The following is a 24,540-nucleotide window of genomic DNA, read 5'->3' on the forward strand; positions in this document are numbered from 1 at the left end:
AACTTTACTATTTATGAGTGTGGCTCCTCCTTCCTTTCAATCCCTTAATTAAATAGCTTCCCCTCTACAGGCTTTTGAAGTGGTAGCAGTTCCTCCTAACTCCTGCCAGAAACAGCTGTCCTCAACATGAGAGCTGCACCCGTCCTCGTGGCCAGGGCAGCAAGCCTTAGCCTTGGCTTCTTGTTTCTGCTTTTTTTCTGGCTAGACCGAGGTGTACTAGCCAAGGAGTTGAAGTTTGTGACTTTGGTAAGTAGACTTTTCTCACTGCTTTTTCCTTAAAACTGTGTTCCCAGCAAAGTCTGATAAGGCAAGCGTCAGGTTTCATCTTACCCTTGGATTGTTTCCCGGAGACTAGCCTCTGTTCAAACTCAGAAAGTGAATCATCAAGTTTTGCAAGTTCCTCTTAATGAAGACCTAACATGTCTTAACAAAAAGGTAGATTTTTTTGGTCGCTGGTTTTTTAGGGGTTGCTTTTTATTTGCTTTTGCTGATGTTATTTATTTCCTTACTTTACAACTGCCTTGAATTCAGATTCCTTTTGACGGCCACACCAGTCCAGAAGAAGCCACAGCTGGCGCTGTTTATGTACCAAGAGCTGGCTTTATTCGATTTAATGATTATTTGTTTGCAAGCCAAAAAACAGTCACTTTCTGAATTAAGTAGTCCTTTCACCTTTGTTTATCAGGATATTAGAACAAATATTTGTAAACAGCCTTGAAGCATAAAAGTGAATCTAAATTTGGAATTTTAGGATGACTTTCTGATATATAGATTTAGTTGACGATTAAAATCACTGGTACATGTGACCAGTTATGAAAAAAGGTGGGGGGGTGGCTGATGCATAACGTCAGGAAAAGAAAATATACTGTTGACATTGTTTGAAAATAGATGGAAAGAGGGTTTGCAAAGTGAAGGGGATTCATCATGTTACTTAAGAGTCTGATTTTCTGTTTCTGTATCTTTTTTTCCTTCTGTTTCACTCTTTCTCTGCCTCTAAGCTGCTTCTTGTCTTTCCTCTCTCGTTTTCTTTCTCTTCCTACATTTTTTTATTTGAGATAGTGAAAGTGGGCTGATAAGTAGTAAATTTTCTTTCTGTCAAGTGTACTCACGGAGCTAGTCTGAGATCCCCCTGTAAGGTTTGCTGGATTAGCTTGACTCTGAATCAGCAGGTGGTTCCCTTGCTTTTCCTCTGTGATCCCAGAAAAATAAATCTTCCTCAATTCTGAAAAGCTGTTCTTGGCAGAAAGAGGAGGAAACTGTCCTTGGCTCTTGTTCTCAGACTAACCGAAGTGCCTGTGTCCCATGAAATGCTAGTTTGACAAGTTGTTAACAGGTGTGGATGGGGAAAAAATCAGTTTCAATAGTCAAGTTAGCTTTGGGACTAGAACTGGGTTAAACTGTGTTTAAAAGGTCTCTTTAATGCAATAATCCTCAGTCTTTAACATGCTAATACACACTGTGGCTTTCAAGGAAAAGATCTGGCGTTTTCCAAACGGTGTTTTTGAAATTTTGATTACGGCATTCACCTCCCTCTTTTTTTCCCCAATGTCCTGTAGAAAACACTGAGAGAACTGACATTTTTAACTTTATATGGAAAGAATAGTGACTATGGTGAATCTGGATGTACACATCAACCAGCTTCAAAAACTATAACCCATGCAATCTTATTTCATCTACATACCCACTCATTTCCCACACACACCCACTTGAGTTTTTAAAGTTATTTCATGCATCATATTATTTCATCCAGAAATAGAAAAATGTCATTTTAAAGCAACCTCTCTCCCCTAACCCAGAGAAAACCCACAAGTTCAGCTGATCCAAAACAGAAAAATTCCATCTCATTTCACTAGTGTTTTACAAAGAAAGGGATGATGAGTTACAAGGTATACACTCTTCTCATTCTTCATGGTTGACTTTCTTCATGCAGAATTCTTAATCAAGTAATACAATATTCTTGGTTTTTCCGTTTTTCTTTTCTTTTTTTTCTTTGAGACGGAGTCTCACTCTGTCGCCCAGGCTGGAGTGCAGTGGCGTGATCTCAGCTCACTGCAACCTCCACCTCCCGGGTTCAAGTGATTCTCCAGTGTCAGCCTTCTGAGTAGCTGGGGTTACAGGCGTGTGCCACCATGCCTGGCTAATTTTTGTATTTTTAGTAAAGACAGGGTTTCACCATGTTGGCTAGGCTGGTCTTGAACTCTTGACCTCAGGTGATCCACCCGCCTCGGCCTCCCAAAGGGCTGGGAATACAGGTGTGAGCAACTGCGCCTGGCATAATATGATATTCTTGATGGAAGTAGCCTCCAAATTCTAAGCACATAATCTATACACTGGAATGGGTAACTTCCACATTATAGACATGAAGGACCTCCGAGCTACTAGGGAAGGTGAGGCTAGAGGATCACTTGAGCACGGGAGTATGAGGCCATATTGAGCTAGGATCACACCATTGCACTCCAGCCTGGACAACAGGGAAAAACCCTGTCTCTTGGGTTGGCTTATAAAAAGATGTACCAGAGGCTGGGTGCAGCAACTCACACCCATAATCCCAGCACTTTGGAAAACCGAAACAGGAGGATTGCTTGAGGCCAGGAGTTCAAGACCAGCCTGGTTAACATAGTAAGACCTCATCTCTGCCAAAAAGGAAATGATAATAATAATAATAAGGATCAGAAAAAACTCTCCACTGAAAAGCGAAAATCAGGTCTCCTGCCTCAGTTCACAAACAGCCTTACATACAATCTCTCTCCCTTGCTGTATGGCTTCTAATCACTACAGCCAAGGAACAGCCAAGCTGTCTGGAGAACACAGGTTTTTCAAAGACCTTTGCCAGCAACAGCACCATGCGCTGAGAGTTGGTACTCAGCCAGCTCAGTTCAGTTTGCTTACATGAGTTTCTCCCCAATTTTATGCCAATGAATTTCACAAATTTTCAGGGTTCTTTTGGCCAAGACATTTCAGCCAACCAGGTAATTCCTGTGGGTGCTTCTAAGTGTCCTAAATCCAAAGGAATAATTAATTATTCCTCTCAGCCAAGGAAATAAAAATAGGGAGAGATGATTAGAAATTAACAGAGGTATGTCTTGAAGGAGAGTGCTGTTTCCCATTGCTCAATAGGTAGTGCTTATTTGCTCTATATGCTGCAAATTATTGCCAGCAGGAAAAGAAATATATGTGGTAGCTAAGCAAAATGTCTGAATAATATAATAACAACAAAAATAATTATAACAAATATGATAATAAATCCCATATATCAAATGCATCCTGTGTGCTCAGTATTACACTGATGGCTTTACATATATTACACATTTAATTTTCATGATGCTCCTGGATGAGAAATACTGCTTTTTGTGTTTTACACAAAGGGAAATTGAGGCATGCAGAATGTGAAGTTAAATCATTTCCCAAGGTCACCCAGCAGGACCTTGACAAAGCAGGAGTTTGAACCCAGGTCTAACCAACTGAAAACCCAGATATATCATACATCTGATATATCATACATCTCCTACACAACATAATGCACAGTTTTTACAGCTGCCTTTTTTGCAGGCCTCTGTGTTCGTCCTGGTCTCTGGATCAAAGTCTTATTAGTCTTGTCCTGATTTCTTCACGGGGAGCACAGAACATATTCTCATGCTGATTCCTTTCACGGTCAGCCAGCTTTCCTTCTAACCTCTGAAATGACACTCATTTACATTACTCAATTATTTCCGCCCAAACGATTTTATTTTAATTTTCTTTACCAATGGATTTATTTCTTAGGTCCTAAAAGAAGAAAATAAAATAGGCTTCTACTCATAGTTATCTTTGCGCATCAAGAGATTTTCACAACTTGGAGTATACCCTAATAAAATAAGAAGAATAATTTAATGTCAGGAGATAAGGTTCCTTTTAGGACTTCTAGTATCATCCCAAAGTTTTATGATGTGTCTTGAATTTCAAACCTGAAAGGAGAACATGATAGTTTATAAGACTTCAATCCAGTCCAGAAGCAGACTCACTGTTCTAGAAACAAAGGCACAAATTAATAGAGACTGCTACAATTTGAATGTTTGTCCCCTCCAAAACTCATGTTGAAACTGAATCCCAATGTAACAGCATTAAGAGGTGGCGCCTTTAAGAGGTGATAGGGCCATGAGGGCTCTACTCTCCTGATGGATTAATGGATTAACAGATTAATGGATTAATAGGTTATTACACAAGTGGGTGAGTTATCATGTCAGTGAGTCTATTATAAAAACCAGTTTGGCTCTCAGTGTGCCCCTTCTTGTCCTGTCATGCCTTCTGCCATGTTATGACACAGCACAAGGCCCTCACCAGAAGCTAACCAGATGCTGCTGCCTGATCTTGGACTTCCCAACCTCTAGAATTGTGAGCAAAATAAACCTCTTTCCTTTATAAATTTCCCAGTCTCGGGTATTCTGTTAGAGCAACAGAAAATGGGCTAAGACAGAGGGGAAAGACAAGAAGAGGAAAGAAAGGGGGAAAAAAGCACACATAGCACACCTTGCTGATAAATAAGGATGACAATCTAAAACCCTCATGAAATGAGAAGACTGGAAACAAATCCATAATGTACTGGAAACAAATCCATAATGTATCTGGAAGAACTAGACCCAATGCAAGATTCACCTATTCATCAAAACAGGCCTTTTTTGCATGTTACTATGTTCCAGACACTGTTTTGGGGTTATAGCAGTGCGTGTGACAGCAAGGATTCTGCTTTCAAGGAGTTTACTGGGAGAGGGAGGAAGCCAGATTTTTTTTAATTTTAGTAAAAATAAAAAATAAGAAAATATCAGGAATATTAATTTGAAATAAAACAGTGAGATAAGATAGAGATTGAGAAAGAATTATAATGATGGTCAAGGGATGTCTCTCTGGAAAGGTCAAATTTTCAGGACAGACCTCAAATTGGTGAGTGGTATGTATGCTGAGAGAAGAAGCAGACTTGAGACATTCAAAGCAGATAGGACATCAAGAGCAAAGGCACTGAAGCTTGAGCAAATTTAATACGTTGGATGTAACAGCAGGAGGGCCCATGTGGGTAAGCTGAGGACATCAAGGTGACAATATCAAGGTGGGTAGGGGCCAGATCAAGTAAGATCTTGTGAGCCCTTGTAAGGACTTTTAATTTATGCAAAGAGCAATAGAACATGATATAATGTCTAAGAGTGATGAGGATATAAAAGAAACAAGACTAGCCACATACAAGTTGATAATTGTTGGAGCCAGTGGTGGGTTCATGATAAAAATCTCCACTTTTAGGCCGGGCACAGTGGCTCATGCCTGTAATCCCAGTACTTTGGTAGGCCAAGGCGGGTGGATCACCTGAGGTTAGGAGTTTGAGACCAGCCTGGCCAACATGGCGAAACGCTGTCTCCACTAAAAATACAAAAATTAGCCAGGCGTGGTGACAGGTGCCTGTAATCCCAGCTGCTTGGGAGGGTGAGGCAGGAGAATCGTGTGAACCTGGGAGGCAGAGGTTGCAGTGAGCCGAGATCATGCCAGCCTGCACTCCAGCCTGGGCAACAACAGGGAGACTCCATCTCAAAAACAAACAAACAAACAAAATTCCACTTTTGTATATCTTTACACTTTCCACAAGAGAATGTTTAATACAATGAAAGGACATTAGAGGGTTCTAAGCAATTAAGTGACTTCTGATTGACATCTTATAAAAGAACATGTGACTGCTGCAGGGAGAGAGGGACTGGATATAGCCTCGACTGTACTCACCAGGTTCTCCACACCCTAAGCCACATGCCAGATTTCTTTAGCAGATTCAATGGAGCAGGGTCATTCATGGGGGCACCAAACCAAAAGTCCTTTTAAAAACAGTTATCTATGATTTAAAAGGGTGAAGTGATTGTGGTGTGGCAGGGAAACAGTGGGTCAACTATCACGAGAATTAGGAGATCTGGACAGCTACACAATCTCTTTGATCATATAGTTTTCTTACTTGCTCAGTGCAGCAGTAGTGCCAACCTGTCCTCACAGGGAGATGTAATACTTAAAAGAGGTAGCAGGGCAAAATTCTACAAACCATGGAGGGTTGTGCAAATGTAAGGAATTATTGTTTTGTTATTTTTATTTTATTTTATTTTTTTGAGACAGAGTCTCACTCTGTTGCCAGGCTTCAGTGCAGTGGCGTGATCTCGGCTTACTGCAACCTCTGCCTCCCGGGTTCAAGTGATTCTCCTGCCTCAGCCTCCTGAGTAGCTGGGACTACAGGCACACACCACCACGCCCAGCTAATTTTTGTATTTTTAGTAGAGATGGGGTTTCACCATGTTGGCCAGGCTGGTCTTGATCTCCTGACCTCATGATCCGCCTGCCTCGGCCTCCCAAAGTGCTGGGATTACAGGCGTGAGCCACTGTACCCGGCCAGGAATTGTTATTATCTTGGATGTCTTTCTATTACAATTACCACTACTACTGCAAATAATCCTAATTGCTGGTAAAGTACTTTTAGGTTTTTAAAGGATTTCACAGAGTATGATTGCTGGACTGAGAACAGAGGTAATAACTGGTAGAGCAGCAGTTAAGAAGATTGCTCTACCACAGATTTAAAAGAATGTCTTCGCATAGTCCAAGAACTCCGGCTGAATTTTGAAACTCCAAAAGCTCAAGGAATACCAGCTTCACATTTGGCTAGGGGAGGGGTGTGTGCACACATTTTGATTTCCAGCCCTGGAGGTGGAGAATGGTTTATTAAGTGTTTCTCTAGGACATCCGTCCAAAGAGTTCACAGCATGTTTCAGCAACTACCTCGGAAACACTTAAAACCCACTGAAATGTAGGGGAGTACGATTATCTCTGAACTATGGGACAGGGTGAGAAAGCTTGCCCAAGTCTCAGGATTATGCTCCAGTTCTCTGCTCTTTAAAACACTCTGCTACGTTGACCACACTTGTTTTTCTCTCTCAGGCCATTCTGCCATTTAGTTGCATAACCTCAGTTCTATTCTTTCAATAACATACGTAGTTCACAGTGCCTTCGGGGTAGTTTCCGTATCAAGGTTTTGGTTTCTTCTGATACAAAACACAGACACACACACACACACACCCCTTCCAATCCTGGAGGAAAAGAGTATATTGAGTTAATAAAGAAGCGTTAGATCCCAGATCATTCAGATTTAGCTGGTGGGACTCCGAGGAGTGCGATCACACAGAAATGAACCTCTCACAGGTGGTTAAGTATGCTGGTGTTGGAGGCACAGCCTGTGTTTGAATATCAACCCTACTACTTCTTATATGCTGTGTGAGTTTAGACAGGTCACTTAACTAAGCTAAACTTCCTCATTTGCGAAATGGAAATAATAATAGTAACTGCTTTGTGGAACTGATGAGAAGATTAAATCTGTAAGAAGCACTTAGCACAGTTTCCAGGACAAAGTGAGTGTTCAAAAAATGTTAAGGAGTTACCGTTGTGGTTATAGGTTGGTGGGAAGCAGTGTAAATTATTTTATTACAATGTCTCTCATCTGACTTCTCTTTGGCTCACTCAGTGGCTCTCAACTTGGGGTGATTTTCTGGTCCTATGGCAGAAAATGTGACCTTTTCAATTGTCACAGCTGGGGAATGTTACTGGTATCTGGTGGGTAAAGGCTAGGGATGCTGCTAGACAGTCTACAATGCACAGGACAACCCCCACAACAAAGAATTATCTAGCCCAAAATGTCAACAATGCTGAGGTTGAGAAGCCCTAGAAACTAAAACAGTGTGAGGTTTGTAATTTATTGAAACCATGTAACAACTTTAGTTATTCAAAGACACATTTACCTGGGATATGAAAACTCTAAAATGTACTTCAATTGTGGAAAGAGGCATCAATGATTAACCGTAATCATTTCAGATCATGATCAAGTCACCCCTGAGACTCGTAACTGCAGGTGCTCACAAAAAATATGCAGCTGTCCTTCCTGCCTTCAGGGGATCATTCATGAAAGTAATTTCTCACCTGACCAAAATGATTGCTTCACATTTATTGCATCATTGCCCCTGTTTCTGTAGACTGTTCCACTGAAGTTTTAATTTCTTACTGATTTAAGGGGCCAAAAGATCTGTTTTCTTCAGATATTAGAGACACAAACCAAGCATCTCCCACTTTCTTGGAATTCCTTCTCAAAAATGACTAAAGTCTGAGACTGTTTTCTTATTTAATGTCTGTTGAATTCTGTTTTACAGAATTTCAAAAGAGCAGGTTCTTGGCTTACTTTCCAATGGAACATTTTAGCCAGGTAGTATAAGTACAGGTACAGGTAATCTCAGATAAATCAAGGTGTTATGCAGCCGTCTCTATATTAAAAATATTTGCTGATATCAGTGTAGACTTCATCTTGTAGTTCTTCAGTGTTTTCTTTCTCTATCTTTTGCTCACAGGATAGCTTTGTGTTTGGTTTGATATTCTACTGAGAAAGCATATTAGAATCAAAGCACCAATATTTCAAAAGTCCACACTACTCTTCCCAAAGAGAAATGTGCAATCACAATAACATGACATGGGTACAAATACAGAAATATGTTATTAAAGTATTGAGAATTAGCTTTCCTAACCTCCCCACCTGCAATCTTTTACTCCTCATCTCCAAAAAATAAACAAATCATTGGCTCAAAATGGTCACAAATTATATGTGGTATTAAAAGTCTATTATTTTTATTATATATAAAATGTTGCCAAGTGTGGTGGCTCATGCCTGTAATCCCAGCACTTTGGGAGGCCAAGGCAGGCAGATCACTAGGTCAGGAATTAAAGACCAGCCTGGCCAACATGGTGAAACCCCGTCTCTACTAAAAATACAAAAATTAGCTGGGCGTGGTGGCGTACGCCTGTAATCCCAGCTTCTCCAGAGGCTGAGGCAGGAGAATCGCTTGAAACCGGAAGGTGGAGTCTGCAGTGAGCCGAGATGGTGCCACTGCACTCCAGCCTGGGCGACAGAGTGAGACTCAGTCTCAAAAAAAAAAAAAAGGTTACACTGGCTGGGTGTGGTGGCTCATGCCTGTCATCCCAGCACTTTGGAAAGCCAAGGTGAGTGGATCACCTGAAGTCAGGAGTTTGAGACCAGCCTGGCCAACATGGTGAAACTCTGTCTCTACTAAAAATACAAAAATTAGCTGGGCATGGTGGCACGTGCCTGTAGTCCCAGCTACTCAAGCGGCTGAGGCGGGAGAATTGCTTGAACCTGGGATTCGCCACTGCACTCCAGCCTGGGCGACAGAGCAAGACTCAGTTTCAAAAAAAAAAAAAAAAAATTATACCACTATTACTGTAATCATTAAGGGAAGAATACTTCTCATCAGAGTTTGTCTGCAGTAAAGTACTCTTGTACGCTTTGTGTTCCTTTCTGTCCTATCTTATGTACAAACTGATTTCCACTGTGTGTCACCTGCCTTCTAATGGCTGATCATCTTGATTCTTACATTACCTGAAACACAGTGAAAGAGTGAGCTTAGAATGGTGATTCTTAACTAGAGATTTACCCAGGGAGATTTTTTAAATCCTGATGTCCTGGCCACATCCCAGACTAATTAAATAAAAATCACTAAAGTTGAAAGCCAGTCCTCAGAATCTTTTAAAACTCATTAGGTGATTACAATGAGAAGCCAAAGTTGAAAACCAATGATTTGGGAGAAAAAAAAAAAAATCTATTATAATGAGCAGAAGCAAAACACCCAAGTGACGTTTATAACATCACTCTCTCACATCTATTTTCAGGTGTTTCGGCATGGAGACCGAAGTCCCATTGACACCTTTCCCACTGACCCCATAAAGGAATCCTCATGGCCACAAGGATTTGGCCAACTCACCCAGGTTGGTTGGACTTTTTGCTAAAGATTGTTGATGAGGCCGAGTGTGGTGGCTCACACTTGTAATCCCAGCACTTTGGGAGGCCGAGGCAGGCGGATCACCTGAGGTCAGGAGTTCGAGACCAGCCTGGCCAACATGGGGAATCCCTCTCTGCACCAAAAATACAAAAATTAGCCAGGCATGGTGGTGGGCACCTGTAATCCCAGCTACTCAGGAGGCTGAGGCAGGAGAATCGCTTGAACCTGGGAGGTGGAGGTTGCAGTGAGCCGAGATTGCACCATTGCACTCCAGCCTGGGCAATTAGAGTAAACTCCATCTCAAAAAAAAAAAAAAAAATTCTTGATGAGTCTCAAGGGGAAATGTATATAGAATTGTCTGTTTTGGTATTTTTTACCCTTCTGGCTTTATTTAAATGTAAGAGATGTACAGGAACAAAGACTATATGAGCTTAGAAATGCTGAAGAGAGCCAAGTGGTAATTATAAGCCAGACTTTGAATTTCTTAGGCTTCCCATGAGAAAGTGAAAAATAGTCTTGTAATCAATAAGCTGAATCAACAGCATTGAGAAACATGATTTCCCAAAGTGCTGATATCAGAATATGATTTCTGGTCAGCTGGATATATTGGGATTCGACCTTCCTTATAACTGGTCAGTGAAACACAGGGAGCCCTACTTTCTGAAGAACATCTAAGGAGAAGGTGAACTGGGGAGCAAAGCCATCTTTAGTCACTGTTCCAAAGCCCTATTCCCTTTGCTTGTAAGATTGGATGACTCTTCTGTTTGGAGCTACAAGGCCAGGTGCACTGCTTCTGTCCTAACCTGTTTAAATATATTAATTAAGAAAATGTCACAGAATCTTTAGAGTAGAATGTCTCCAAAACTAATGGGTCTTAATCCTGCCACAACATTGGGATTATCTGGAGAGGTTTAAAAAAACATATTGATGTCTGCCTGGGAGGTTCTTATTTAACTGGTCTAGTATGTGTCCTGGGCATTGGGATTTTTAGAAACTCCTTGGTGGTCAGTTCACTCTAATGTGTAGCCAAGGCTGAGAATTACTGCCCTGACTATATTTCATACAGGAGAAAACTCAGACAGGCTATTTGAGACCAGCGTCTTCTGTCTCCCAGGTCAGAGCTCTTCTCACCATAGCCTACATATCTTCTGTCCCTTTGAATGAAAGAGAGGCTACAAAAATTCAGATTTCCTTCTTAATACCTATGGCTCTGTAGAGACTCCTGTTATGTTGCTATGTTTTCCCATTAAGACCAAAAGATTCTTCTAGGCTGCAGGATTTGAGTTCTTCTTCTGAAGAACCTTGATTACCCATCAGATTCTATTAGGGGAGTATTTCTCAAGCTTCCATTGCAAATGAATCACTTGGGAATCTTGTCAAAACGCAGATTCTAATTCAGCAGGTCTGAGGTGGGACCTGCCATTCTGCATGTCTAACGTACTCCCAAGGACAATGGCACAGGTACATGGACCACGTTTGAAGTGACAAGGTTCTAGGGCTCAGATTCCTACCCTTGTCTAGGTACCCTTTTTTGTTGTTGTTGTTGTTGTTGTTGTTGTTGAGATGGAGTCTCACTCTGTCCCCGCAGGATGGAGTGCAGTGGCTCAATCTCAGCTCACTGCAGGCTCTGCCTCCTGGATTCAAGCAATTCTCATGCCTCAGCCTCCCAAGTAGCTGGAACTACAGGAGAGCACCACCACGCCTGGCTAATTTTTTGTATTTTTAGGAAAGATGGCATTTCGCCATGTTGCCCAAGCTGGTCTCAAACTCCTGAGCTCAGGCAATCCACCTGCCTTGGCCTCCCAAAGTGCTGGAATTTCAGGCGTGAGCCATCACACCCAGCCTTGTCTAGGTACTTTTATTCTGCATAATCATAAGATAATGACTGTCTAGATCAGTGTCTAGGTACTTTTTTTTTTTTTTTTTTTGAGACGGAGTCTGGCTCTGTTGCCCAGGCTGGAGCGCAGTGGCCGGATCTCAGCTCACTGCAAGCTCTACCTCCCGGGTTTACTCCATTCTCCTGCCTCAGCCTCCCGAGTAGCTGGGACTACAGGCGCCTGCCACCTCGCCCAGCTAGATTTTTGTATTTTTTAGTAGAGACGGGGTTTCACCGTGTTAGCCAGGATGGTCTCGATCTCCTGACCTCGTGATCCACCCGTCTCAGCCTCCCAAAGTGCTGGGATTATAGGCTTGAGCCACCGCGCCCGGCCAGTGTCTAGGTACTTTTAATCTGCTTTGTCTAGGGACTTTTAATCTGCATAATCATAAGATGATGGCTGTCTAGATTAGTGGTTTTTGAAGTGTGGTCCCTGGACCAGCAGCATCACCATCACGTGGGAACTTCTCAGTAATGTAAATTCTTTGGCTCCACCCCACACCCAGTGAACCATAAACTTTGGAATTAAAGCCCAGAAATCTGTGTTTTATTGAGTCCTCCAGGTGATTCTGTGTGTGCTAAGGTGTGAAAATCACTGCTTTATACAGATGAGTATTTAAAAAGTCAGCTGTAAGAACACAATTAAACCAAAAGTCCCTGCTTCTCCACTACTCAGGTCATGGTATATTGTTCATTTCCCACCTCATCCCCATCCTAGATGGGAGGGGATTATAGTGGTGGTCAAGCAAATGACAAGAGTGACAAGCAAATGACAAGTGGGACCAAGCAGCAGCCACAGTGGAAGTCCACAGAGACAGAGTCCTCTCTGGCTCCCAAAGCTCTAGTAAGGCTCTGGATTAAAGACAAACTTGAATGCTCCATTTCCAAAGCATGGTGCTCTATTATCTGCATCTGAATCACTTGGGATACTTGTTAAAATGCAGATGTCAGGGCCCCCCTCAGGACCTAATGAGCTGAAATATCTGATGGAGATGCTGAGGAATCTGTGTTTCAACATGCACTGCTGGATAATTTTGTTTCTGATGCACAGTAATGGTTGTGGACCACTGACTAATGCAGTGCATCTCAGTGATTACTGTCCATCAGAAGCTTGTTACAAAAGATTCTTGAGCTCCACCCCCAAAGGTTCTGGTTCAGTAGGTCAAGGGTGGGGCCCAAGAATTTGATTTCTATAATGCTCTCAAGTGAAGCCAATACAGACCACACTTACAGTAACATGTTCTAATTTTGTTATGAACCAGGAATTAATAAACTGGGCAGATAGTAAACCATTGCACACAGAGGCTGAAAGAGACTTTCAGATTCATCAAGTCTAATATCAGATGGTTGAACTTCTTCCACGAAATCCCCACCAAGTGGGTCTCTTTGAATGTTCTACCAACAAGGATCCCACTACACCAGAGATGAACTTACTTAAATCAGATCAATCACCCAACTATCAACTAAGCACTTACTGTGTGCAAGTTCTCTATGTTAAGTGCTAATGAAGATAAGTGAGTTTTCTCAGGGAGTCAGGGAACTGTAAAGATTACAGCTCTTTTGTTTTCATTTAAATATGTGTTATTATTGTGGAACTATTAAACCACACCATTGTTCGTTCTACACATAAAATGAAAATAAAAATCAACAAATGTTCATGATTACTTCCATTAATTTTTGCTTTTATTTTTTTCCCATAGCTGGGCATGGAGCAGCATTATGAACTTGGAGAGTATATAAGAAAGAGATATAGAACATTCTTGAATGAGTCCTATAAACATGAACAGGCAAGTTGGGGAGCCAAGAGTGGGAAGTTTGATATTTGAAAGAATTAAAATAATTCTGCATATATAAAAGTGCTTTGCCTGTTTCCCAAGGGACTTATACAAGTCAGAGATCTTGTTTACAAACATATTCCTCTTTATGCAACATTTTGTTCCTAGAAATTTTGGAATGTGAGTAATTTCAAGATTTTATGAATACCTGAATAAATACTTTGGCTTGACAAGTAGCCACTGCTTAATTGAACTCATTTGTCAATTCAACTATTGACCAACAAGGTTGCTTTGTACCATGATCATAATATTGCTCATTCCTTAACAAGTATTAAGATTCTGATGTTAGGCCGGGCGCAGTGGCTCAAGCCTGTAATCCCAGCACTTTGGGAGGCCGAGACGGGTGGATCACGAGGTCAGGAGATCGAGACCATCCTGGCTAACACGGTGAAACTCCGTCTCTACTAAAAAATACAAAAAACTAGCCGGGCGAGGTGGCGGGCGCCTGTAGTCCCAGCTACTCGGGAGGCTGAGGCAGGAGAATGGCGTGAACCCGGGAGGCGGAGCTTGCAGTGAGCTGAGATCTGGCCACCGCACTCCAGCCCAGGCGACAGAGTGAGACTCCGTCTCAAAAAAAAAAAAAAAAAAAAAAAAGATTCTGATGTTAGCACAATGCCTGTAACATTTCACTGTGGGTGTCCCGTCCCTTCTCTAATACCTTGGCAGCTCTGCAGAAGAAAACCTCATGTTCCCTTTACGTTCGCTTCTGCTTTGATTTTCCTACTCTAGGTTTACATTCGAAGCACAGACGTTGACCGTACTTTGATGAGTGCTATGACAAACCTGGCAGCCCTGTTTCCCCCAGAGGGTGTCAGCATCTGGAATCCTAACCTACTCTGGCAGCCCATCCCAGTGCACACAGTTCCTCTTTCTGAAGATCAGGTCAGTATACTGGGAAAACCAGGAGATTTCAGATGGACCTAGAATGAGGAAGGCAGGCTACTCAGTAGTTGTGGATTTGGGAGTCTGGATACTCCTTGAACTGTGCAGTTTTAATTCTTTCTTAAATAAAGATACAAAGGACAATTTAGGACATGGAAAACCTTAGCTAAGAGAGAGTAGGAACCAAATTTATCTTTGGATCTGTATGATCCACATTGTTTTGCCACTCTTGCAACTCTTGGCAATTTGCCGCCTCATCGTCACACACACACACACACACACACACACACAGAGAGAGAGAGAGAGAGAGAGAGAGAGAGAGAGAGAGAGAGAGAGATAGTCTTCCAGTGTTCTGCCTTTAATTTCCAGGCTTTTGGTACCCCACACAGGTTTCTCCTCTCTCCAGATTATCCAGAGATCTCTATGCTGCCAAACACTCCTCCACTCATGAAAACCCACGTTCCTAGGTAGAGAAAAAAGAAAGATTTGAGTACATAATTATTGCCCGACATTTTATATGTGTCATCATGTTACCTTTCATAACAACTCTGAATGGATAATATTCTTGTTCTCCTTTTATAGTAAGGGAAATAAGTGTTTGGAGAGGTTAAATAACAAACAAATTGGTCCAAAGCCACACTGCTGGCAAGCATCACTCTGGGATTAAAACTAGGCCTATTTCATTCCAGAGCAATTTTCTTCCCTATAAAATCGTGATTCTTAGACTTAGCTGCATATTAGAATCACGTGGGTTTTTTTTAAAAAGTCCTGATGCCCAGGGCACTCTCCATAAGAAATCGGAATGTCTGAGGGTGGACCCAGGCATCAGTTTTTAAAAAATAATCTCCCTCGATGATTCCAGTGGGGAGCCAAGTTTGAGAACCAGCACTATAAACCAAGCTGCCTGAATGGGGCTGTTTTGAGAGAAACTCTCAAACGTATTTACACAGGGTGGGACCGACCAAGCACTCTTTAACCTTTTCAGAGGAATTGGTATTTTTAAAGTAGTAACAGATAAATTTAACTAATCTTCCAGGTGTGGAACTTAAGGCTATATGCAAGAAATAGTTTTGGACAAAGAATCCCTTCCTAATTTCCCTGCAGTCCCATCATAGGCATGACCATCTCAACTCTTTATGGCTGAAGCTTAGCCTGACTGCTGGACCCAGACTTTTGCCCAGTGACCTCTGGGGTAGGTTACTATCCTCTTTGCCCTGCCAGCACCCCTAGAAATTTGACTTAATTGCTGCATCTAGGGACTTAAGGATTTTTCCCAAATGCTGTGTAGAAAGTCACTGGAGGTAAATCTACTCCAACCATTTTTCTGCTGTTTCTTGAAAAGACAAGATGATTTATTTATATCTCTTTCCCTTCACAGAATCAGGAGGGAAGTATTATGATTACCAGTATTCTTAAGCATTTGTGAATATTTTATTCTGAAAAGAAAAATAATCACTTTTAGCAGCCTTTTCTGCAGAGATAAAGACTAGAGGTCGGGTGCGGTGGCTCATGCCTGTAATCCCAGCACTTTGGGAGGCCGAGGTGGGCAGATCAGCAGTTCGAGACCAGCCTGGCTAACATGGTGAAACCCTGTTTCTACTAAAAGTACAAATATTAGCTGGGCATGGTGGTGCACGCCTGTAATCCCAGCTACTTGGGAGGCTGAGGCAGGAGAATCACTTGAACCTGGGAGGCAGAGGTTGCAGTGAGCCGAGATTGCACCATTGCACTCCAGCTTAGGCAACAAGAACGAAACTCCATCTCAAAAATAAAAATAAAAATAAAAAGACTGGATAGCAGCACCAAAATTTAGCAAAATGTAGAACACAGCAGCTATTTAACCGTTAATCCCGAATGATAGTAATTAAATTACACAGAAAGAGAATGCAGGTGCCAGTAGAAGAAGAGGAAAGAAACAGGAAAAGTGAGGGAGAGAAAGAGGGAAGCAAGGAACATTATCTACCTATGGCTTCCATCTATCTGATTCACTAAGGTCAAAAAAATTATCTCATATCAACTAAGAAGTCTAATGAAACCAGTCAACACTAGCTTATTCCCAGCAATTAGCTATGCCGAATGCTGTAGAGAAATAGGAGGCCCAGTTTTTCTAATGTATAATTTGTCTGATGAAAGCAAATAAGCATGTGTGAAATGTGTAGAAGACATTATAAGATGGCGGGCAATAATTTCAAGTACAAACCACATATGCTGGGTGAAGTCAGAGAATGAGACATACGTGCAGTTACCACAGGGCAGTCGTTCAGGTCTTCAAAAAAGAGAGAACTTGAACCAGAACTCAGAGGAGAGGGAGGAAGAAGAGGAAGGCAGCAGCACAAAAACATGACCGTGAGTAAATATGTAGAATCCCAGTTCTTCTGTGCCCAGAGTTCATATTTAGAAAGAGAATGAAAATAAAATTGATTATATTGGACACAGATTAGATAATCCAAATATAATAGCCAGGAGGAATCTTGAGAAGAAGGGCTGGATTTGAAGTTGGAAAACCTACGTCTGAGAGCCAACAACCACTTCAGATATATGACCTTGAGTAACCTCCGTAAATCTCAGTTTCCTTTCTGTAAAATGAGAAAATAGCACCCGCCTAACTTCTTCTTAGGGATTTATGAAAGTCAAGTTAGTTCAAAAATGGAAAATACATTGTAAACTGCAAAATTCTGGACAGATGTCTCGGTGATTATTCTGTTTATTTTCAGCCTGACTCAATTTGTGGATGAAAAAAAACTAACATCCAGAAAGTAATTAATTAAAATCAAGGCCTTTTAATGAACAGTCTTGTGCTTTTTCTCTCAACAATTTAATTTCTCCTGTGGAAAAATCTGAAAGCCATGCATGCAAATTTAGACTAAAGCAATGGACCTAAAAGAAACCTGTATACATTCTTCAGTATTATGCACATGTGATGAGTGGTACTTGTGGGCACTTGCCTGACAATAGCTTGGAAGGAAAAGACACTGGAGCCCCAGAGAATAACTATGAAGCAATTTGGGAATTAAGAAATAAGGCCTGAAATGAGATGGTAAAAGATGTTAGAGGAAGAGAAGCAAGGTAAGACAAGGTGACACACAGAATCAGAAATGATGGACAGGAAGCAACTTTTAAAATAAATGTTTTCTGAGTAGCTACTAATATGCCAAGCCCTGTGCTGGGCATTGACATTGCAGCAGTGAACAAAACAGACACGATCCTCGCTCTCATCAAGTTTATGTGTTATAGAAAATAGATGATAAAGAAGTAAATAAAATAATGTCCAATGGCGATGAGTTACTGGAAAGAAATGAAATAGATCAATATGATAGAGACTGGCGCAGGATGGCTGGAAGAGGGGTAGAAGTCAATTGGGGAGTGTTCAAGGCAGGAAACAGTTTTATGCAGAGCTCCTAAGCCAGTGCCTTCCGGGACAGCAAGAAGGCCCACAGCATTGCTGGAGAGGAGTGACAAGGGACAGTAATAGGAAAAGAGGGCAGTGCAGTTCCTAGAGGAATTCATTTTAATATGATAGAGGCCGTGGAAGGATGGCTAGAAGAGAAGTAGAAGTCAGTTGGGGAGTGTTCAAGGCAGGGAACAGTTTTATGCAGAGATCCTAAGCCTGTGCCTTCAGGGACAGCAAGAAGGCCCTTGTAACATGTACAAGTTTAGCCTTGTACATGTTAAATTTGAGGAAAAAGAGAAACATCCAAATTAGTTATTTCTATCAAGGGCTAGAAATACAGGACTAGTCACAGATGGAAAGTAAGGGCAACAAAATAAACTTGGGAGCCACAAACCTGTGGGTTATAGTTAAAATTACAAAATGCTGTCAAATTTTAATTAATCTTAGGAAGATCACTTTGTCCTCACAACAGGTTTTTGAAGTATATTTTTCTAAGTATTTAATATGTTCTCTTATTTTAACAGTCTGCAAATTTGCAAAAACTGAAGTCAATGAGTGATTAATTGACTTACGATTTTTTCCAGAATCAGATTCGTTTCTCCATACGTACACGTGTTGGGGTGTGTGTGTGTGTGTGTGTGTGTGTGTGTGTACAGATGTGCACCTAGTGCAAGAAATGAAACGGATTGGGGAGGAAGCAAGATAACAGTTGTTCACATGGAAGATCAAGAAGTGTAAATATTTACCAACAGCACAGTTATATCACAGCAAGTTTATGAAAGAAAAAAAAAGAATTTTCATTTCTGAATACATATCCTACTATTTCAAGACCTGTAGATCATTTGATTCTTTCTCCCCAATTTTGGAATTTCCACTCGGCTCAAAACACATTTGAATCTTTTATTAAGGTTGCTTGGACCTAATGAGGCTTAAAATATTGCTGCAGCATATTTAGCAAAGTCCTTCTGACTCCTAACGGTTTTATGATTTTTCTCTTATCCTCAGTTGCTATACCTGCCTTTCAGGAACTGCCCTCGTTTTCAAGAACTTGGGAGTGAGACTTTGACATCAGAGGAATTCCAGAAGAGGCTGCACCCTTATAAGGTTAAAAGCTAGTTTTGTTTAGTGGTGTACTTGAGTGTGAGGGCCAAGACACAAGATGAAGCTTTGGCTTCTTAAAAAGATGGGACAAATACATCTGTCAGTGGCTGGTTATAGCAATGGGTTAGAATATTTAATGAGGGGGGTCATCACTCCTGCTTCCCTTCCCTGTACGGGGGTCACAAGCGGATAGACAGGCCAGTCCTTTTGAATCCTTTACTCATGGCCTTAGGAGGAACCAGGTGTGAGTAAATGGCTGGATGAGAATAAATACAAGTCTAAAATTACCTTCCTTATTCGGGCTGAGGGGCTGGGATTATTGTCTTCATATACAAAGGCTAGTCCTTTTTTGTTTCTACGTTTCTATTTTGCAAAATACTCATTTTTGGCACAATACAAAAGGTAGATATAATGCTGTGTACTTTTTAAAATAATCTTTTGAATGAGTAATACATTCATGCTGTCCAAAAATTAGAAAATCTAAAAAGGAATACAGTGGAAGTCTTCATGACCCCACAGATAACCACTAGCATTATTTCCTAGTAGTCTTTTATGTATTAATTTTATGCAGTCTTTTATGTATTTTATGTAGTCTTTTATGTAATATTTCATACGGTCTTCCAATTTCCTTATGCATATACAAACATAAAAATATATTCTGATAGTTTCTCCTCTTGTTACACGAAAATGGTATACTATTCACGGGGCTGGGCACCTTGGTTTGGGTTTTTTTTTTTCCATTTAACTAAATATATTGGAAATATTTCTATATCTGTATGTAAAGAGTTTCCTCCTTTTCTTTTCCTTTTTTTAACAAATGTGTAATATTTCTATTTATGCCATAATTTATTTAACCAGGCCCTATTGATATGGGTCATTTTTCAATCTTGCATTTTTACAAACAGCATGTATAAATATCTTGTGCATCTAAATAGTTTCACAAGAATACCTGTGGGATAATATCCTAGAAGTAGACCTTCTGGGTTAATTTGAGATATTATTAGTTTGCCCTCCAAAGAGGTTTTACTACTTTCTACTTCTATCGGCACTGCATGCAAGTGCTCATTTCTCCACAACTTTGCCAACAGTATGTAAACCACTCTGGGGATATTTGCCAATCTGGTAAGGGGAAAATAATATCACTAGAAGCATCCATCCCCTCTAAAATTAGGAATAAGACAAGGAAGCTCACTATTATACCTACTGTATAACATCGTGCGGTAGTACTTTTTGTGTGTGATGAGTGAGTTTGGGCATCTTCATCTAGTTAAATGCCATGTTTTGGTTTGTTTTCTGGGGTTGTATTTCTTTTTTAACTTTTATTTTAAGTTCAGGGGTACAAGAGCAGGTTTGTTACATAGGTAAATGTGTGTCATGGGGGTTTGTTGCTACAGATTATTTCATCACCCAGGTATAAAGCTCAGTACCCATTGGTTATTTTTTCTGACCCTTTCCCTCCTCCCACCCTTCACCCTCCGAGAGGCCCCAGTGTGTGTTGTTCCCCTCTGTGTGTCCGTGTGTTCTCATCAGTTAAATGCCGTTTGTATTTCCTTTTATATCAATATCCCTTGACTATTTTTCTTTTGGATGATTGATTTTCCTTTTACTATAAGTTTTTAGAAGCTTTTTTCTATGTATTTTAACATTTCTGTCTGTAATATTTTGTGTGTGAAAAAAAAACACACTTAACGTGCTTTTTCCTGTTTTTCTCGCTTGACAACATCAATCAACACAGACAGAAGACTTCTGTGACCAAATACGGGATATCTCTCCCCACGAATAGGCCGCCTGTTCTGTAGTGGACACCAGCTGTTGGCCTCCAATTCAGTTCTGACACCATCTATCTGGAGATAGCATCAGATCCTACAGGTTGAGGGATCAGGCCCCAAAACTGGCCGCCCCCAACCTGCCACCTCAGACGTAGATGAAAGTCCAGACCTCCAAACTTCTGAGAGACTGGCTTTAAGTTGGGGTTCCCAAGACTTCCTCTTTGGGTTCGATCAGTTTGCAGGGGCAGCTCACAGAACTCAGGGAAACACAGTTACCAGTTATTACAAAGGATATTACAAAAGATATAAGGAAAAGGTCAAGGAGCTTGCCTGCCTTCTTCAGGATCACCACATTCCAGGAACCTCTATGTGTTCAGCTGTCTGAAGGCTCTCTGAACCCTGTCCTTTTGGGCTCTTTATGGAGATTTCATTGCCTAGGCATGATTGATTAAGCCATAGGCTGTTGGCTATCAACTTAAATTTTAACTCCCTCCCCTCCCCAGAGGTTCTGAAGTAGGGCTAAAAGTACCAATGCTCTAATCCTGGCCTTGGCTTTCAGGTGACCAGCCCCCATCCTACAGCTGGCCAGGGACTGCCAGCCATCAAGCAATCATTAGCATGCAAAAAGACATATTTTGGAGACTCCAAGGATTTTAGTAGTTCTATGGCAGAAAATGGAGATGAAGACCAAATATAAGGCCGGGCACAGTGGCTCACGCCTGTAATCCCAACAATTTGGGAGGCCAAGGTGGTTGGATCACCTGAGGTCAGGAGTTCGAGACCAGCCTGGCCAACTTAGTGAAACCCCGTCTCTACTAAAAATACAAAAAATTAGCCAGGCATGGTGGCAGGTGCCTGTAATCCAAGCTACTCGGGAGGCTGAGGCAAGAGAATCACTTGAACCCAGGAGGTGGAGGTTTCAGTGAGCCGAGATGGTGCCACTGCATTCCAGCCTGGGCAATAAGAGTGAAACTCCATCTCAAAAAAAAAAAAAAAAGATCAAATATATATTTCACAATATCACACATAATGAATGGCATTTTTTTAAAAAAGTTTGTCTATTAACTGCTTACCGTGTTCTTGTCATGTAGGTTCTGTATCGATGTATTTTTACATGGCTTCTATATTTTGAGTCATGTTTGGAAAAGCTTTCCCCACTCCTAGGTTATAAAGGAAGTCTGCAATGCTTTCTTCTAATTCCACTCTAGCTTCATTTCTCATTTATATATTGAATTCATTTATAGTTCATACTGGTGAGGAGGTATGAAGTATGTACCCTGTTTAAGTTTTTTCCTGGAAGATTATCTAATTGCCCCATCATTATTTATTGAAAAGTTCATTTTTTCCCCACTTATTTAAGCTATTATATATTAAAATTCCCATATGTGTGGGGCCTATTTATGTAATTTTTATTCTGTTTAATTTTTTATTAGCCAAAACTTGGGTTTTAATTATTAAGACTTTATAATATGCTTTAATATCTAAAGGGCTAGTCATCCCTCATTGCTTTTTCTGAGTTTCCATGGCTATGTTTTAATTTTCTTTGTGGACTTTAGAGTCAGCTTCTCTAGTTCCAAAAGTATTTTTTAGTTTTTAGTATTTTCATTAGGATCATATTAAATTTATTTAACTTAGGGAGAATTTGCAACTTTTCACTGTCAAATCTTCCTTTCTAAGAATACGGTACATGTTTCTGCTTGTTTTATCTTAAAGACTATTTTAGGGTTTTCTCCATATATGTCTTTACATTTTTTGTTAGGTTTGTTTCAGGTTTATAGTATCTCCAGTTTTCAAAAATGTGTACCTCTGATTTCTTACTTTTGCCTATTTGCACTGGCCACTACTTACAGTATAATGTTATGGGCAGTGTTGGTAGTGGGTATGCTTGTCTTATTTCTGATTTTAGAGGAGTTTTCCTAATAAGCATACAGGCTTTTAAACTAAAATAGACATATTTTTATCAAATTAAGGAAGTATCCACCTTTCATATTTTCTTGAGTGTATTTTTTAAAATCAATATTAGTTGTTTAATCTCCTGAATGATTGTTTTAACATTTTTAAATATAATCAAATTATTTTTCTCCTTGGATTAATTACAATGATTGATTACATTCATAGATTTACCAGTGTTGAACAGACTTTACATTTCTCAAATCAAACCCATTTCCTTTTATGTGACATTGAATTACTTCCTATTATTTTATTTACACCTTTTGCATTGATATCGCATTGAACTAATAGTTTTATTTTGGGGGCAACCTTTGTCAGTATCCGTGTTACACTTAATTCATAAGAAGTTTTTGAAAGTTTTCTTTCATCTTCTATGCTCCAGAACAGTTAAAATAGCATTAGAATAATTTACTCTTGAAAAGCTTGGTAGAATTCCTCTATGATAGTCATCTGGCCCTGGAGCTTTTATGTTTGAGAAAATGGCAGTAGGAGCTCTTTAACAATAATTTCTATGTATTTTACGAAAATCTGCTGGGGTTAATATTGGCAAATTGTAGTTCCCTAGAAATTTCATCCATCAGACAGACTATCTTCCAAAAGGCTTCCCAGAAATGGCTGCCAATTTCAGCAATCAGATAGCTGAACATTGGGTCTCATTATTGCGACAATTCAAGAAACACTCAGAACCTAGTGAAAGATTTGCATTCCATCCAAGTTTTATATGTACAGCCAAAGACCAAGTCCTATTTCTGTTGCATTTTCCTGGATGCTTTGGCCTGAAATATGCTTTCTTCTCTCACCTGGGACATATTTACACATGAGTTATACTTTACTCACTTCTAAAAATAATCTGAGGCAGTGCACTTCAATCCAATTCCAGCACACACCAGGAACATGTGACAGAGAGCCAGCATCTATCTACATTTTAAATGTAGTAAGAAGAAATCATCAATTCGTGTTTGTAAAATTCTTTGGAATGGCATTATCGTAACCAATATTACTGGTGCATTTTTCTGTGAAGAACGGTGGTTCTCACCAGAGGCACATTTGCCTCACAAGGAACATTTGGCAATGTCTGGAGACATTCTGGGTTACACAAGTGGGAGATCAGGAATGCTACTGGCACCTAGTGGGCAGAGGCCAGGATCCTCCGAAACATCCTGTAATGCACAGGACAGCTCTCCACAACAAAGAATTGTCCAGCCCAAAATATCAACAGTGCTGAAGCTGAGAAACCTGTATAGGAATTTTTCTTTCTCTGTTTGTGTTTCAGGATTTTATAGCTACCTTGGGAAAACTTTCAGGATTCCATGACAAGGACCTTTTTGGAATTTGGAGTAAAATCTACGACCCTTTATATTGTGAGGTAAAAGAAAAAAAAATGACAGGTTAACTTGCAATCTGATTTTATGATTCATGCTTATTTTGAAATAGATGAATATATTTTCTTTTACTTCTTTATGAATGTATTACTCATACTTCTTTCGACGTTGAAACATAATTCACAACTTCCTTAGATTAACTTGAAAATGCTAACTTCTCTTTTCTCTCTATTATTATTTATGTTTTCGCCCTTTGGAAAATTACACGCAAAACAGCTTTTCTTCTATGAGTTTCCACTTTAGTTTTTTCCCTGTTTGGATTCAGTAGGAGCTTATTCATTTTGCAGCCACTCAGAAATGCTGAGTTCCTGTCCTGGGTCTTAATGAAAAAACAATGTTGTTATAAAGAAAGAGGGGAAAATTACCTGATTTCCAAATGTAGAAATAAACAAGCAAAACACAAGCCAGGCTCTTTATCTTTGCTTACCAGGAAAGAACCTCTTTCTTGCTTTGCGATGCATTTGAAATATCCTTTGTGGCCAGATAAATTATGATTGTTTTTCAAGGTTACATGGTGTTTCTCACTC

General features: G+C 40.3%; 1 protein-coding gene across 1 annotated transcript in view; it reads left to right on the forward strand.

The window, feature by feature from the left end:
- The first annotated feature begins 81 nt into the window (after positions 1 to 81).
- The window catches only part of ACP3 (acid phosphatase 3), a 55,340-nt gene continuing 30,881 nt past the window's right edge, over positions 82 to 24,540 (forward strand). The window contains exons 1-6 of the mRNA XM_050777981.1: positions 82 to 246; positions 9,718 to 9,813; positions 13,404 to 13,490; positions 14,268 to 14,420; positions 18,817 to 18,915; positions 23,905 to 23,997. Of these exons, the coding sequence (XP_050633938.1) occupies positions 127 to 246; positions 9,718 to 9,813; positions 13,404 to 13,490; positions 14,268 to 14,420; positions 18,817 to 18,915; positions 23,905 to 23,997 (648 nt within the window). The 5' untranslated portion in view covers positions 82 to 126. The remainder of the gene's footprint in view (positions 247 to 9,717; positions 9,814 to 13,403; positions 13,491 to 14,267; positions 14,421 to 18,816; positions 18,916 to 23,904; positions 23,998 to 24,540) is intronic.

The sequence above is a fragment of the Macaca thibetana genome, chromosome 2 (genome assembly GCF_024542745.1).
Source record: "Macaca thibetana thibetana isolate TM-01 chromosome 2, ASM2454274v1, whole genome shotgun sequence".
In the NCBI taxonomy this organism is placed as follows: domain Eukaryota; kingdom Metazoa; phylum Chordata; class Mammalia; order Primates; family Cercopithecidae; genus Macaca; species Macaca thibetana.